This window comes from Cherax quadricarinatus, chromosome 47, assembly GCF_038502225.1.
Source record: "Cherax quadricarinatus isolate ZL_2023a chromosome 47, ASM3850222v1, whole genome shotgun sequence".
Taxonomy (NCBI): domain Eukaryota; kingdom Metazoa; phylum Arthropoda; class Malacostraca; order Decapoda; family Parastacidae; genus Cherax; species Cherax quadricarinatus.
In genome coordinates this window covers 552,653-569,480 of record NC_091338.1, presented here as the reverse complement: position 1 = coordinate 569,480, position 16,828 = coordinate 552,653, and the positions used below count along the sequence as shown (strand labels likewise).

At 44.4% G+C, this 16,828-nt stretch overlaps 1 protein-coding gene across 2 annotated transcripts in view; it reads left to right on the top strand.

The window, feature by feature from the left end:
• LOC128696540 (uncharacterized) overlaps positions 1 to 15,401 on the top strand; it is a 79,213-nt gene extending 63,812 nt beyond the window's left edge. For both annotated transcript variants that reach the window (XM_053787833.1, XM_053787832.1), the window contains exons 7-8: positions 2,727 to 3,011; positions 13,835 to 15,401. In XM_053787833.1, coding sequence (XP_053643808.1) covers positions 2,727 to 3,011; positions 13,835 to 14,016 — 467 coding nt within the window. In that variant the 3' untranslated portion in view covers positions 14,017 to 15,401. The remainder of the gene's footprint in view (positions 1 to 2,726; positions 3,012 to 13,834) is intronic.
• Positions 15,402 to 16,828: the final 1,427 nt, after the last annotated feature.

Here is a 16,828-nt window from a genome sequence, read left to right as displayed (position 1 = left end):
CCTTAATCTGTGAAGAAGGCACCTCATCCACTCCCTCTTCCTCCTCCTCTGAAGCAAGTTCCTGAGCTGTGGTCTGGTACTGTTCTAGGTGAAGCTCTTGCAGCTCTTCAGTGGTTAGCTCTTCCCTGTGGTCCCCCACCAACTCTTCCACATCCTTGCCACTCACCTCCACCCCCATGGACTTGCCCAATACAACAATATCTTCCACAACAGGCAGAGAGTTGTCAGGGTCAACCTCAAACCCTTCAAAATCCCTCTGGACGACACATTGTGGCCACAATTTTCTCCAAGCAGAGTTCAAAGTCCTGGAAGTTACTCCCTCCCAAGCCTTTCCTATAAGGCTTATGCAGGTGTAGATACTGAAGTGATTTCTCCAAAACTCTCTTAGGGTCAACTTAGTGTCTGTGGTCGCTTCAAAGCACTTTTCAAACACTACTTTTGTGTAGAGTTTTTGGCAGTTAGAAATGACCTGCTGGTCCATGGACTGGAGGAGAGGAGTGGTGTTAGGAGGCAAGACCTTCACTGTGATGAAACTGTAGTCCCTAGACAGTAGGTCTGCTAAGTTTGAAGGATGTGCAGGAGCATTGTCCAGTAAAAGGAGGCACTTGAGTGGCAAATTATTTTCTAGGAGGTATTTTTTCACACTGGGGCCAAACACTTCATGGACTCGCTCTGCAAATTTGCCTCGTGACCCATGCCTTATTTGCTTTCCACGAGAGACATAACTTGTTCTTAATGATATTGCTTTTCTTAAACACACTGGGATTTTCTGAGTGATACACCAGTAAAGGCTTCACTTTAAAATCCCCACTAGCATTAGCACAGAACAAAAGAGCTAGCCTGTCTTTCATAGGCTTGTGTCCTGGGAATGCCTTTTCCTCCTGAGTAATGTAAGTCCTCTTTGGCATTTTCCTCCAAAAACAGGCCTGTTTCATCACAATTGAACACTTGTTGGGGTTTGAATTTTTCAGTGTCTATGTACCCCTTAAAATCATTCACAAATTTTTCAGCCACCCGTTTGTCTGAACTGGCTGCCTCGCCATGCCTTACAACACTGTGTATACCAGTACGCTTCTTAAATCTGTCAAACCAGCCTCTCCTGGCCTTAAATTCACTATCAGCACTGGCTCCAGGAGTTTTCTTTACAAGATCGGCATGCTACTGTCTTGCCTTTTCACAAATGATTGTCTCAGAAACACTATCACCTGCCATAGCTTTATCCTTGATCCACACCAGCAACAACTTCTCAACCTGATCGACTGGTTAGCATATCAACACCTTTTGCAACATTAGCTTCCTTGATTACTTTTTTGTTCACCAAGATAGAAGCGATTGTTGACTTGTTTTTCCCGTACATCCTGGCAAGCTCTACAAGTGCACACCACTCTCGTATTTTTCTACTATTTCCATTTTCATGTCTCTGGTGTTTCTCACTTTCTTTACCACAGGGGTGCCACTAGTAAGTTTCTTTGGACCCCTGGTAGCTTATTTCACAATTGCACAAGCACCAAACACAATGAATTAATAGTGAAATGTTTGAATGAGTGTGCAGGTTAGTGTTTACTCAAGCATCAACAAAGCCAGACTGGCTCACGACGCCTGCGCGGAGACATGGACAGAGTGGGCAGGTGGACAGGTCCCCGGTACCCAGCAGTTCGAAACACGGGGCGTGTTCAATGCTCGGGACAAAATTGGTTCAAAAAAAGCAGTCGAAACTCTAAGCGTTTGTTAGTCGATACGTTTGAAACTCGGGGTTTCACTGTATAAGAAATTATTTTTGCCTTTTTTGCCAGGTCCCAGTAATGTTTTAGAAATGCTGGAGTATATATGAAACTCCTTGAAGCATGGTGTAAGATGAGTATCACTTCACTGCTGACAGTGCAGCAGTGGAGTAACATTTGACAAGCATGCACTGCCTTGGCTTTATTTTTCACTGTTACACATAAACATGTCTGTCTATCTGTGTCTGTCTAGCTTTGTCTATGTTTTTCTCTGTCTCTGCTTATCTGTCTTTGTCTGCCTGTGTTTCTGTCTTCCTGTCTCTACTTGTGTCTGTCTCAGAGAGAGAGCCGCTCATGAACCAACAGGCATTACACACGATGCAGAGTTGTCATGTCTGATTCCTGGACAAGTGAAAATATATATCACTTGCCAGTCATGCTTATTATGCCTTATATCTACAAGCATAGTATAGCATTTTGGCTAGATTTTTTGGGTTATCCTAGGTAATATACACTATGTATAACTATTTATGTATACCTGTAAGATATAGAGACAGACAGACAGGAGATAGAGACCGGTAAAGCAAATCAGCCAGCCAGTTGGCCAGCCACCCAACCAGCCGGCCTGCAGAACATGTATTACACATGTTCCAGAATTGTTTATCTTTACTTAGGGCATACGTTATAGAACATTCTGGCAGGACAACATTACCAGTGGTATCAAAATTGAAAGGATGTTACACATTGGTTATTATCGAGGTTTTTGATATTTCCTTGGTATCTCCTGCGAGTTGCAGTGTATCTGAAGCTCACTCGTAACTCGGATTTTGGCTCGCAGGTCAAAGCAAAAAATCGAATGAGCAACGGCTTGTAACTCGGAAAACTCGTAAGTTGGGGCACTCATAAGTCATGGTACCACTGTATAATAATCAGATACTGAAGAATTTCCATATGTATTAATTATCATATACCAAATGTAATGTATATCCTCCTCCTTTCTTCTAGGTGGTGTTCCACTTGCTACTCTGAATCTTCAAGTGGGTGTTGCTCCAGGACAAACAATCCCAGATGCCTGGCACCATCAGATGATCTTTGGTGTGGGCCCACAAGGAATCTACCTAACTAACCCTTTGGAATGTGTGTCTGATTGTTTGCTTGGTGATCAGTTGTGCACAGATTCAGTGCTATTAATCCGAAGGGCAGATGTGGTGGGACGATGGGGTCAAGGAGATAGACTTATCAGATTGACACGACATCCAGATGCAAGATGGCGAGAAATGAATGTTCTTGGTACAGTACTTTGCAAGATTTAATTAATATTTCTTTTAAAGATCCAAACAAACTATATTTATATGTCATTTAATTTTTATTTATTCTGTATTTTTAAAAATATGGTGTACTCAAATGCTGTACAGTACTTAGTATTACCCTCTGACTGCAACATCCCTACCCGTCCTCCAGAGTGTAGGCACTGCCCTTCCCAGTTAAAGGACTCATGTCTAGCTGACCAGTTTCCCTGGATCCCTTCATGCTTCAATATCAACACTTGGTCTACATATCCCCCACCTTTCCTAAATCCTCTCTGCTCTCTCTAATTGTATTTTGTCTTATCTCTAACCCTTTCCCTCTTCAAGGGGGGCTCCTTGGCGTGGTGAAGAGGCTCTTGGTCTGAGGAATTAGACCTGTCGGTCTACTTCCTCAGACTGAACCTAATTACCCCCCAATCCCCCGTTCCCTATCCCATCCTCCCCTTTTTCCTTTCCTCCTCCTCCTCCCCACCCCTCCCTTTTGTCCTTCCTTTTTGGCCTTTGGGATTTTTTCCCACAGGCACGCTAGTTCCTAGGTAGAGGAAAGGGTACCAGGGTCCATCCCATTCCGTTGAGGTTCTTGGCGGTGGCGTAGTTTGCCGTGGAATCTGGATCGCCTGGGGATGTCCCGATCCCTCTCCGGTATCCCGGAGAGTGGCTTTGGGTGTCTTTTGGGCGACGGGTGTATCTCTGAAAGCCACCTTTCGGATTCCGGGGGTGGTGGCCGAAGGAGGTATGCTTTGTGGCGGATATCCGGCCGCCCTCTCTTTTGTCCACCGAGGTAGCTCGGCAGATGTGAGGTTGCTATCCCGGATTGCTAGTTTACTGGCATGATGGGTAGGGTATGGCACGGGTTCCATGCTGCATCTACACTACTTGCGGTGCTGAGGTCCTCTTGGGCGCGGAGGGAGATTTCTGGCCCTTTCATTCCTCCTAGGAACTATCCCTCCCCGGTCCCCCCTTTTTTATTTTTTTTTTTATTTTTATTTTCTTTTCTTCTTTCTTTGTTTTTTCTTAAAAACAAAAAGAAAGAAGTAACCTAACCATGGCAGCCCTAGTCCATGAACCTGCTACCCCCGGGCCCCTTCTTGATACCGCACCCCATTCTGACCCCGCCTCGTCTTTGGACCACTCTTCAGACACTCCTCATACCTCTGTACCTCTTGCTGGTGCTGTTTCCTCACCCGCTTCAGGTACTGAGGTCTCGACTGACTCCTTTGATTTATCTGACCTCTGCTCTCCTTTGACTATGCTTCCGGCTTCTCCCTCTACAGTGCGGCAATTTTCGAATCGCCGGCCTGTTCCACGTCGGACCAATTCTGGTCCCACACCTAAACGCCAACGACAGTTCCCTGCTGATGATACTTCTCCACCTTCTCGTTCTTCTCAGAAAAGATCAACACGTCCTGCACTCCCTTTCCACGCTCAGTTTCAGACTGCACAATGGACAAAATTCTTCACTTTACGACTGACTTCCTCTACCGCCTATCTTTCCGACCACAGTATTGGCAAGGCACTCCTACGCCATGTTGGTAAAGATATTTCTTTTCATGCTCTTAAGAGCGGTACACGCATCATCACTGTACAGAATGCTACCCAAGCTCATGATCTTTCTCTTCTTTCCCATATAGACACTGTTCCTGTCACTATTGAAAAACATCATTCCCTCAATTCTTGTAGTGGTACTGTCATTCTGCCCCATACCATAGTTCAACAAAATTTCCAGACATGTGGCAATGACATTCTTGAACAGCTGGAACTCCAAGATCTCTCAATCCTCAAGGTAGACACTTATGTTCTTCCTGCCCGCTGGCGGAGACGATACCCTAGCAATGTGGCTCGTTTAACTTTTGACAGCCGTGAACTCCCATCCTCAGTTTATGTAGCAGGACATCGGTTACAAGTTCAAAAGGTGATCCCTACACCACAACAGTGTAGAAATTGCTGGCGATTTGGCCATCCAGCGAAATATTGCAGATCCATAGCCGAATGCCCAGTCTGTGGTGCTGATGACCATTCTAATACGTCTTGCAATCGACCTCCCTCTTGCCTTAATTGTCATGAGGCTCACCCTTCGTACTCTCGCCGTTGCCAAGTCTACTTAAATGAGCGGGAAATCCGTTCCCTCAAAGAGGCAGAAGGTCTCCCTTATGCCATGGCAGTTTCTCATCTCCGCCTCCGAAGGAGACTACCTCGTGTTTCTTATTCCCGTGTTTCAAAACGTCCCCCCACTTCTGGGGTCCCATCTTCTGCAGCCTCCTCTGTGGTTACCTCTCCCATAGTCACTCCTGTATCTAATTCTTTTGCTGTCCTAGGCTCAGACGTCCCTACTTCAACACCTCAGTCGGTTCACGCTTCTTCGTGTTCTCCCTCACAAGCCTCAGTATCGACGAGACCTCGTACGACACCTCCTTCCAATCGTCCCTCTACTTCTCAGAAGTCAAAAAAAGGTCCTTTAACCCCTCCTTCCATACTTCCACTTCCTCATTTTACCTTCCATGTCTCTGTACCGGGTTCTTCCCCTCTCACTGGCTCTGTTACAAGTGTAGAGGTTCACCCTCCTCCTCGTACTATACCTACCTCCCCTGTTCCCTGCCAGGTTTCTTCCTCTTCTGCCACCTCCCAGGTTTCTGCCTCTTCTGCCCCCTTCCACACTTCTTCTCCAGTTCCCTCCACCCTTTCGCCCCCCCCTACCTTGGTACAGTCCATTACCGTTCCAATCTTTACTCATCCTCCCCCTACCATCTCCAATATTGTCTCCCATATGATGTCTCTGAATTCCGAAACACTTGAAGCAATCTCTGAATATATTGCATAGACCAAACCATCAATGGACACTGATCCACCCTCTGTTCCTTCTCTCTCCTCTCCTCCATCTGCGCAACTCCTTTCTTCACAGCGCACCGTTCCTTCGCTGCTTGAACGTTTTCCGCTGCCTCCGCATGTGGACTTTTCTAACCCCTCTAGTCCGTAGGAACCCTTACCTGCGGATTTCAGGTATCTTTATCATTGCCTATCATGGCCTATTTACAGTGGAATATACGCGGCCTCAGGGGTAATCGGGGTGAGCTTCAGATGTTACTCTCCCAGTTTTTCCCTGTTGGTGTTTCCTTATAGGAACCAAAATTACACTCTGCTGTTATCTCTCCCATCTCAGGCTATAATTTATTGTATTCTTCAGATCCTTTTCCTGATGGGACCTTTAATGAAAGTGCCCTTCTTCTACGCACTGATATTCCGTACCATCAGCTATTTGTTCGTACTTCGCTGCATTACACAGCAGCCCGTATCCACTTGCATAGGTGGTATACGCTGTGTTCTTTATATCTCTCTCCTTCTCGGGCATTATCTATTCCGGATATTGCCTTTCTTGTTTCGTCATTACCGCCACTGATTCTGTTACTTGGCGATTTTAATGCCCATCATTTCCTTTGGGGGGTCTCACTGTGATAACCGTGGCATTCAGTTAGAGGCTTTTCTTGCCACCCACCCCCTCCATGTTTTAAATACAGGTACTCACACCCATTTTGATCCTCGGACTCTCACTCTCTCTTGCATCGATCTCTCAGTCTGCTCTTCCTCCGCCGCATTAGACTTCACTTGGTCTGTTCTCCCGGACTTACATGACAGCGATCATTTCCCAATCATTCTTACTTCCCCTTCATATTCACCACCTCTTCGCATCCCACGCAGGCAATTTGATCAGGCAAATTGGAACCTTTACTCACACCTAACTGTTTTTAGAGAGGTTCCTTCTTCGTCCTCCATTGATGAGCTTTTACACCTCTTCTCGTCCTCCATTTTAACCGCAGCTTCTAATTGTATACCCCAAACTTCAGGGCAGGCATTCTTAGAAATGCGTGCCTTGGTGGTCTCCTGCTTGTGCTCGTGCAGTACGTTTGAAACGCGCTGCATGGGGCAGGTACCGGTACAATAGAACCACGGAGAGACTTTTTGATTTTAAGCAGAAGCGTGTGATCGCTTGCCGTGTCATCCGTGACGCTAAACGCACTTGCTGGCGAGAATATGTCTCCACCATCACCTCTGCTTCCACTATGAGTGCAGTCTGGAAAAAAGTACGAAAACTGAGTGGTAAATATTCTCCTGACCCGGCTCCTGTTCTGCGGGTTGCCGGTGTTGATATAGCAAACCCACTAGATGTTGCCAGTGAAATTGGCAATCATCTGGTCCGTATTTCTCAGGGACTCCATCTATGCCCCTCGTTTCTTTCCTCAAAGTCTGCCAGAGAGTTAACACCCTTGGACTTTTCTTCTCTCAGAGAACAGTATAATGTGCCTTTTACACTTCAAGAACTGGAGGCAACACTCTCAGCTTGCCGATCATCGGCAGCTGGGCCCAACGACATTCATATTCGTATGCTACAACATTTACATCAGTCAGCCCTTGCAGTCCTATTATGCCTTTACAATCTTATTTGGTCACAAGTTCTTCCACAGCTGTGGAAATCTGCCATTGTTCTCCCTTTCCGCAAACCAGGCAGTATGGGACATGAAGCCTCCCACTATCGTCCCATTGCTCTTACCAGTGCAGTTTGCAAAGTGATGGAACGCCTGGTAAATAGACGTTTAGTGTGGTATTTAGAGACACACAACAGTCTCTCCACTCGTCAATATGGCTTTCGTAAGGGACGTTCTACCATAGACCCCTTACTACGCTTGGATACGTATGTTCGTAATGCCTTTGCGAATAACCACTCAGTTATTGCTATATTTTTTGACCTTGAGAAGGCTTATGACACAACTTGGAGGTATAATATTTTAGCTCAAGCCCACTCCTTAGGCCTTCGAGGCAATCTACCATCCTTCCTTAAGAACTTTTTAACTGACAGGCATTTCCGTGTTCGGGTTAATAATGTGCTCTCCCCGGACTTTATCCAAGCTGATGTCCTCCAGGGATGTGTTCTGAGCACAACACTTTTTCTCCTTGCTATTAATGATTTGGCCTCTAGTCTTCCATCAAATATTTGGTCATCACTCTATGTTGATGACTTCGCTATTGCCTGTGCAGGCGCTGACTGTCACCTCACTACAGTTTCTCTCCAGCATGCGGTCGACCGTGTTTCCAATTGGGCCACCACACATGGGTTTAAATTTTCCAGCACTAAAACCCACCAAATAACTTTCAGTAGACGCTCTGTCATCTCCGATCATCCTTTGTACCTCTATGGCTCCCTTATCCCTGAACGTGTTACAGTCAAGTTTCTGGCCTCCTCTTTGACCGTAGGTTATCCTGGAAACCTCACATTGCCTCTCTGAAGGCAACTTGTCACAGCCGGCTGAACCTTCTTAAAACCCTTGCTCATCTTTAATGGGGAGCTGATCGTCGAACTCTCCTTCGCCTACATTCCGCCCTCATTTTATCGAAACTTGATTATGGTGACCAGATCTATTCAGCGGCATCTCCTGCTACTCTCTCTAGAATTAACCCCATTCATCACCAAGGATTACGTTTATGTCTTGGTGCTTTTCGCTCTTCCCCTGTCGAGAGCCTCTATGCAGAAGCAAACGTTCCATCCTTATCCGATCGCCGTGATGCCCATTGCCTTCGCTACTATGTACGCTCTCATGATCTCCGCAATCCTTCCATTTATAGAATGGGCACTGATATTAGTAGACATTCTTTATTTGTTCGCCGCCCTTGTTTACTCCGTCCCTTCTCTCTTCGCCTTCATTCGCTCTTGTCTTCTCTTCAATTACCACCTTTCTATGTTCATGTAGCATCTCACTTTTCCCTACCCCCCTGGGAAGTTCCAGCTGTTCGAGTCTGTTCTCTCTCTCTCTCCCTTGCTCGAAAGCCCAACTGTCTACGGTCGCTTCCCGCTCTCTTTTTCTTGACCACTTCCACTCTCATTCTCATGCCATTGCTGTGTACACAGATGGCTCTAAGTCTTCTGACGGCATAGGATTCGCAGCAGTGTTTCCGGACAGCGTCGTACGAGGGCATTTACTACCTTTGGCTAGTATTTTTACTGCTGAATTGTATGCCATCCTTGCAGCACTTATCCGTATTGCATCTATGCCTGTGTCATCATTTGTGGTTGTCTCGGACTCCCTTAGTGCTTTACAGGCTATACAGAAATATGATGCGCCTCACCCCTTAGTCCTCCGTATCCAACTTTGGCTACACTGCATCTTTACCAAGCATAAAGATATTGTTTTTTGTTGGGTCCCTGGTCATGTTGACGTACAGGGCAATGAACAGGCAGACACTGCTGCGAGGTCAGCAGTACATGACCTACCAGTTTCATATAGAGGTATTCCATTTACGGACTATTTTGCTGCAATATCTTCCCACCTTCACACCCGTTGGCAACAACATGGTCTACTATGCTCGGCAACAAACTTCAATCTATTAAACCGAGTATAGGTTACTGGCCATCTTATCACCAGTGTCGAGGTTGGGAGACTACTCTCTCCCGTCTTCGCATTGGCCATACTCGTCTTACTCATGGATATCTCATGGAGAGGCGCCCTGCTCCTCTCTGTGAGAATTGCCAAGCTCCATTATCAGTCAGCCACATTCTATTGGACTGCCCACTTTATCAACGAGCACGCAAAATTTACCTCCGTCGTCGTCTTCGCTCCGCTGCTCTCTCTTTACCTTCCCTTCTCGCTGATGGACCCACCTTTCATCCGGACTCTCTCATTGACTTTTTGACAACAACTGATTTACTTCACAAATTCTGATACCTTCAGCCCTTTCTACTTCAATCTCTTGCTACCCTCTACCCCCGTACTATCCCCTGCCCCGCTGTTTTCTATAACCTACTGATCATCCCTCCTCCCTTCTGCCACCCAATACCCTCGCTTCCTTCCCTACCCTGCAGCGCTGTATAGCCCTTGTGGCTTAGCGCTTCTTTTTGATTATAATAATAATCTAACCCTTTCAGTAATAATTCTACTGTAAAATTGACCTGGTTAGCTCACCAGGCTTTATTTTTTCCCCCCCATCAAACTGGCCACATCCTACTAAGGAAGGTTAATTTTTCTTTCAACGCACTGGTCGTATCCCACCAAGGCGGGGTGGCCCAGAAGGAAAAATGAAAGTTTCTTCTTTTACATTTAATAATATATACAGGAGAACGGGTTGCTAGCCCTATGCTCTTGGCATTTTAGTCGCCTCTTACGACATACGTGGAGGCAGGGTAATCTAAAAAGAAAAACGAAAGTTTCTCTTTTTAAATTTAGTAATGTATACAGGAGAAGGGGTTACTAGCCCCTTTCTCCCGGGATTTTAGACACCTCTTACGACATGCATGGGTTACTGAGGAAGAATTCTGTTCCACTTCCCCATGGAGACTCGATATGCCGGCCATCTCCCACCAAGGCAAGGTGACCCAAAAAAAGAAAGAAATGCTTTCACCATCATTCACACAGTCACTGTCTTTGCAGAGGTGCCCAGATATGACAATTTAGATGTCACTCCAGACAGCCAATATCTCAGACCTCTCCTTTAAAGTGCAGGCATTGTACTTCCCACTTCCAGGACTCAAGTCCAGCTAACTGGTTTCTCTGAATCCCTTCACAAAATATTACCTTGCTCACACTCCAGCTCTTCAGGTTCCAAAAACCATTCATCTCCATTCAGTCCTGTATAACCTGCTCACACATGCCTGCTAAATTTAACCCTTTGACTGTCGCGGCCGCATATATACGCCTTACGAGATACCGTGTTTGACGTATGTATACTCATAAATTCTAGCGGCTTCAAATCAAGCAGGAGAAAGCTGGTAGGCCCACATGTGAGAGAATGGGTCTGTGTGGTCAGTGTGCACCATATAAAAAAAATCCTGAAGCACGCAGTGCATAATGAGAAAAAAAAACTCCAGCCGTTTTTTTAATTAAAATGCTGATTTTGTGGTCTATTTTCGTATAGTATTTATGGTTGTATTCTCGTTTTCTTGGTCTCATTTGATAGAATGGAAAACATATTATAGAAATGGAGATGATTTTGATTGATTTTACTATAAAAAGAACCTAGAAATGGAGCTCAAAGTAGGGGAAATGTTTGATTTTTGCCAATGTTCAAAAGTAAACAAATGATGCCATTGTCCAATAAATGTCCAACTAGCCATTCTAATATGCAGTCTTGAATGGGTTGATGTTATTTATACAATTATTACAGTATTGCAGTAGTTTGCATAATAGTAAGTCTTTATTTTTTGTTTGAATAAAAATTCAAAATAGAAAGCAAGAGTAATATCAGAGGGGCCTGGAGACATGACTGATGAGCAAAGAAAATGTTATTTTAGAGCCAGGAATGTCTGCATTGTTCATTCTGGACCTTATTTTGAAATTGTCATACAGTGGACCCCCGCATACCGGACGCATCGCATACCGTACAATCCGCATACCGGACGCTTTGATCGCAAAAATTTTGCCTCGCATACCGCCCAAAAACCCGCTCACCGCCCTTCATCCGAGACGCGTCCAATGTGCGGCCTGAGCCACGCTCACATGTTCCGCCGGTGGCATTGTTTACCAGCCAGCCTCCGCAGTAACATCCAAGCATACAATCGGAACATTTCGTATTATTACAGTGTTTTTGGTGATTTTTTCTGGAAAATAAGTGACAATGGGCCCCAAGAAAGCTTCTAGTGCCAACCCTACAGCAATAAGGGTGAGAATTACTATGGAGATGAAGAAAAAGATCATTGATAAGTATGAAAGTGGAGTGCGTGTCTCCGAGCTGGCCAGGTTGTATAATAAACCCCAATCAACCATCGCTACTATTGGTGGTACAGCTGCTGCTGCTGCTGTACCACCGTCAGCTGCTGCTGCACTGTACCACCGTCAGCTGCTGCTGCACTGTCAGCTGCTGCTGCTGTACCACCGTCAGCTGCTGCTGCTGCTGTAGTACCGTCTGCTGCTGCTGTAGTACCGTCTGCTGCTGCTGTAGCATCGTCTGCTGCTGCTGTAGCATCGTCTGCTGCTGCTGTAGCATCGTCTGCTGCTGCTGTAGCATCGTCTGCTGCTGCTGTAGCATCGTCTGTTGCTGCTGTAGCATCGTCTGTTGCTGCTGTACCACCGTCAGCTGCTGCTGCTGCTGTAGCATCGTCTGCTGCTGCTGTAGCATCGTCTGCTGCTGCTGTAACATCGTCAGTTGCTGCTGTAGCATCGTCTGTTGCTGCTGTACCACCGTCAGCTGCTGCTGCACTGTCAGCTGCTGCTGCTGTACCACCGTCAGCTGCTGCTGCTGCTGTAGTACCGTCTGCTGCTGCTGTAGTACCGTCTGCTGCTGCTGTAGCATCGTCTGCTGCTGCTGTAGCATCGTCTGCTGCTGCTGTAGCATCGTCTGCTGCTGCTGTAGCATCGTCTGCTGCTGCTGTAGCATCGTCTGTTGCTGCTGTAGCATCGTCTGTTGCTGCTGTACCACCGTCAGCTGCTGCTGCTGCTGTAGCATCGTCTGCTGCTGCTGCTGCTGTAGCATCGTCTGCTGCTGCTGTAACATCGTCAGTTGCTGCTGTAGCATCGTCTGTTGCTGCTGTACCACCGTCAGCTGCTGCTGCTGCTGTACCACCGTTGTTGGTGTGGCTTATTGAGAATGCCAAGAAACAATTAACCCCAGAGGATTTTCCACCCAGGATAACCCAAAAAAGTCAGTGTCATCGAAGACTGTCTAACTTATTTCCATTGGGGTCCTTAATCTTGTCTCCCAGGATGCAACCCACACCAGTCGACTAACACCCAGGTGAACAGGGAAAAATGCCTGGAACTAGTGCTCATATTGGTGAATTTAAAGCCAGCAAAGGTTGGTTTGAGAGATTTAAGAATCGTAGTGACATACACAGTGTGATAAGGCATGTTCTGGAAGAAAATACCAAACAGGACCTACAGTACTCAGGAGGAAAAGGCACTCCCAGGACACAGTGTCTCATCAGTCATTGCTGCATCTTCAATAAAGGTAAGTGTCATTTATTCTTCATTTAGTAGAGTAGTACATGCACAATATATATTGTGCATGTACTACTCTACTATTGTGCATGTATCCTTCTCTTTGTGTGTAAGAAAATGTATATTTCATGTGGTAAAATTTTTTTTTCATATTTTTGGGTGTCTTGCACGGATTAATTTGATTTCCATTATTTCTTATGGGGAAAATTCATTCGCATACCGAACATTTCGCATAACAACCAGCCCTCTTGCACGGATTAAGGTCGCTATGCGGGGGTCCACTGTATTTTGTAGTTTGCGTGAAATTGGCCAAATTGCAAATTTCTGACCACATTATTAGGTAGTTGAAATCGGTAAATGGGCAGTTTCTTGTACTCAGTTGATAGAAAAAATGGAGTTCTAAAGAAATAGCTATGAGTTTGGGCGACTGGAACAATGGAATTAGCCGAAAATGGGGCTCTAAAGTGGGCGAAATCGCCGATTTGTAAACAGCGCCGAGGTCCCTAACTTCGCGAGAGCATAATTCCGTCAATTTTCCATCAAATTTCTTTTTTTTTGGTGTCATTACAATCGGGAAAAGATTCTCTATCATTTCATAAGAAAAAATAATTTTTTTTTTTAAATTTTGCAACACCAGGAGACACCTCAGGATTGGGGGTTGCGACAGTCAAAGGGTTAAAAAGATAAACTTTTTTTTGTTTTTCTTTTTGAGCCACTCTGCCTCGGTGGGATATGGCCAGTTTGTTGAAAGGCGAAGAAGAAATAGAATGTGTCAAAGGTATGGTTAAATGAATGTGATTAAAGTATTATCACAAAAAAATGCTAAATCTAATTACTGCATGTTAAAGACCTACAGTAAACAATATTTTAATGATTTTATTTGTCATTTTAGGTCAGGTAGTTGGGGTATTAAAGGAGCAGGCAGCACCACCTGTGGTTCAAGGACGAAGGCACTTGACATCCCATGTGGCCATCCCTGCTGCATACCAGTCTGGAGTGACTATTTTCATGCGATCAGATAACCCACAGCTCCATGTGATGATGCAAGCAGAAGAATTACCCTTATTGGAGTGATAGCTTGCTTAATGTTTATGCATTGTTATAGACTGAAACCTCATCCTCACAAAATGTATTTTGATAGCTGAAAAGGTTCTTTTGTCAGGATTTGACTGAGAGGACCTTCATCATTGCAGGTTATAATTCACTCTTCCTTCATAATGCAGAAGAGAGCTCTCCTTTGTGCAGTGATGAGCTTATGTGATAACAAACATTGTTCCTTACAGAATCACCAGTATTGTTTTACAATAACTCATGGCTGGTTCTTTTTTTTACACTTCATATGATTTACTGTTGCCTTTAACCTTGAAATCATATATTGGTTTGGCCTCTTCTCAGTTAAAATATTTTATATTTAATATTCTTAGTCAAAAGTATTTTATGAATTGCATTTCAGTAAATTAAATGACTAAATCTTAACGAGTGCAGGAGAGAGAGAGAGAGAGAGAGAGAGGAGGGGGGGGAAAAAAAAAAAAAAATTGTAAGGAACCTACCCGTTGGTTTGAGAAAACATGAATGCCATACACTAAAAATACATTTAATCTTGTCTCAAGAATTTCTTCCCGGTGACAAAGTTATTTGTCCATTCGTATAATTTTGATTTGTGCCTTTCATGATTTTATATACTTTCACTGGGCTTGTATGCTTTCTACTAGAATTAGCATTGACCTATGATCACACACAAATTAGGATAGAAACTGGCTCGTTTGCATTATATGGAGTCGAGATTCCAACAATATGGCATGTAGTTATGACAGCTATTATGAGTAACCACAGAATCCATAGAAAGAGTGATCTGCTAAAAGATTTCTGTACAGCTTATCATTTTGACAGTTGTAGTGTACAAAAGATATTTATGTTGAAGTTTAAATGAATTCTTACCGTTTTTCATCTTTCCACATACTTAGGTATAGTTCTTATATTTTTTATTTCTATCTTCAGGTTTTATCATTGTAAGAGGGGAAATATGAAAGGAGAATATTTGTTACTTGAAGTGGTAAATTGTCATGCATTTGAAGGTAATGTAGCTACATCTAGTATTCATCTGGTATGCAGTGTTTTCATTCACTGCTCTTTTGGGTAGTCTATGTCTTCATAGACAATATGATGATGCCAAAATCAAACTCTTATGTACAATATTTAAGGTATGATTGAGCTTTATTTTTGTTGCCATATCTTTGTTGACTAAGTTAGATAAGATGCTTCCACTATCTTCCTCTTCATATTTATGTAGTTTAGTCTTACTCTGCCACTTTTTGATAATGGATGGAGACAGCCAAGTGGACTTCTCATGCAGCTGCCCAACTTTTAAAACAGTTTTAGTTCTAAAGCTTATAATTTTTTTTTCAAGAGGCTATTTTCATTTAATTTATTTTTTCGTTTAGAAATAAATTTTATATGTATGTTTTTTTTTTTCCAACACATCAGCCATCTCCCACCGAGACAGGGTGACTCAAAAAAGAAACACTTTCACCATCATTCATAGATAATCACTGTCTTTGCAGAGGCACTCAGATACGACAGTTTAGATGTCACTCTAAACAGCCAGTATCCCAAAAATCCCCTTTAAAGTGCAGGCATTGTACTTCTCACTTTCAGGACTCAAGCCTGGCTAACCAGTTTCCCTGAATCCCTTCACAAAATATTACCCTGCTCACACTCCAGCAGCTCATCAGGTCCCCCAAAACCATTAGTCTATATTCACTCATGCATACTTGCTGGAAGTCTAAGCCCCTTGCTCACAAAAACTCCTTTACCTTCAACATTTCAAAGGATGACCCCAACCCCACCTTCCTTCCACTACAGATTTAAACGCTCTCCAAGTCATTCTACTTTGTTATGTCTTCTCTAAATGACCAAACCACCACAACCTTTCTTCAGCCCTCTTGATTAATACACACACACACAGTCATGAAGATCAGAGGAGGGCAAAGAAGACTGCAGACAGAGTATAGGCTAGGAGGCCAAAGGCTGCAAACCTCACTCAAGGAGAAAGACCTAGGAGTGAGTATAATACCGAGTACATTGCCAGAAGCACACATTAACCAGATAACTGCTGTGGGATATGGGCGCTTGGCAAACCTGAGAATAGCTTTCCGGTACCTCAGTAAGGAATCGTTCAAGACTTTATACACTGTGTATGTCAGGCCATACTGGAGTATGAAGCACCAGTTTGGAACCCACATCTGGTCAAACACGTCAAGAAATTAGAGAAAGTGCAAAGGTTTGCAGCAAGGCTAGTTCCAGAACTAAGGGGAATGTCCTATGAAGAAAGGTTAAGGGAAATCGGCCTGACAACACTGGGGGACAGGAGGGTCAGGGGAGACATGATAACAACATACAAAATACTGCATGGAATAGACAAGGTGGACAGAGATGGGACACAGAAACAAGGGGTCACAATTGGAAGCTGAAGACTCAGACAAGTCAAAGGGATGTTAGGAAGTATTTCTTCAGTCAGAGTAGTTAGGAAGTGGAATAGTCTGGCAAGCGATGTAGTGGAGGAAGGAACTATACATAGTTTTAAGACGAGGTATGATAAAGCTCATGGAGCAGGGGGAGAGAGGACCTAGTAGCAGTTGGTGAAGAGGCGGGGCCAGGAGCTGAGTCTTGACCACTGCAACCACAATTAGGCAAGTACACCCCCCACAAAAACACACATGAAAACGATATACAAAATACTGAGAGGAATTGACAAGGTGGACAAAGACAAGATGTTCCAGAGATGGGACACGGCAACAAGGGGACACAGTTGGAAGTTGAAGACACAGATGAATCACAGGGACGTTAGGAAGTATTTCTTCAGCCACAGAGTAGTCAGGAAGTGGAA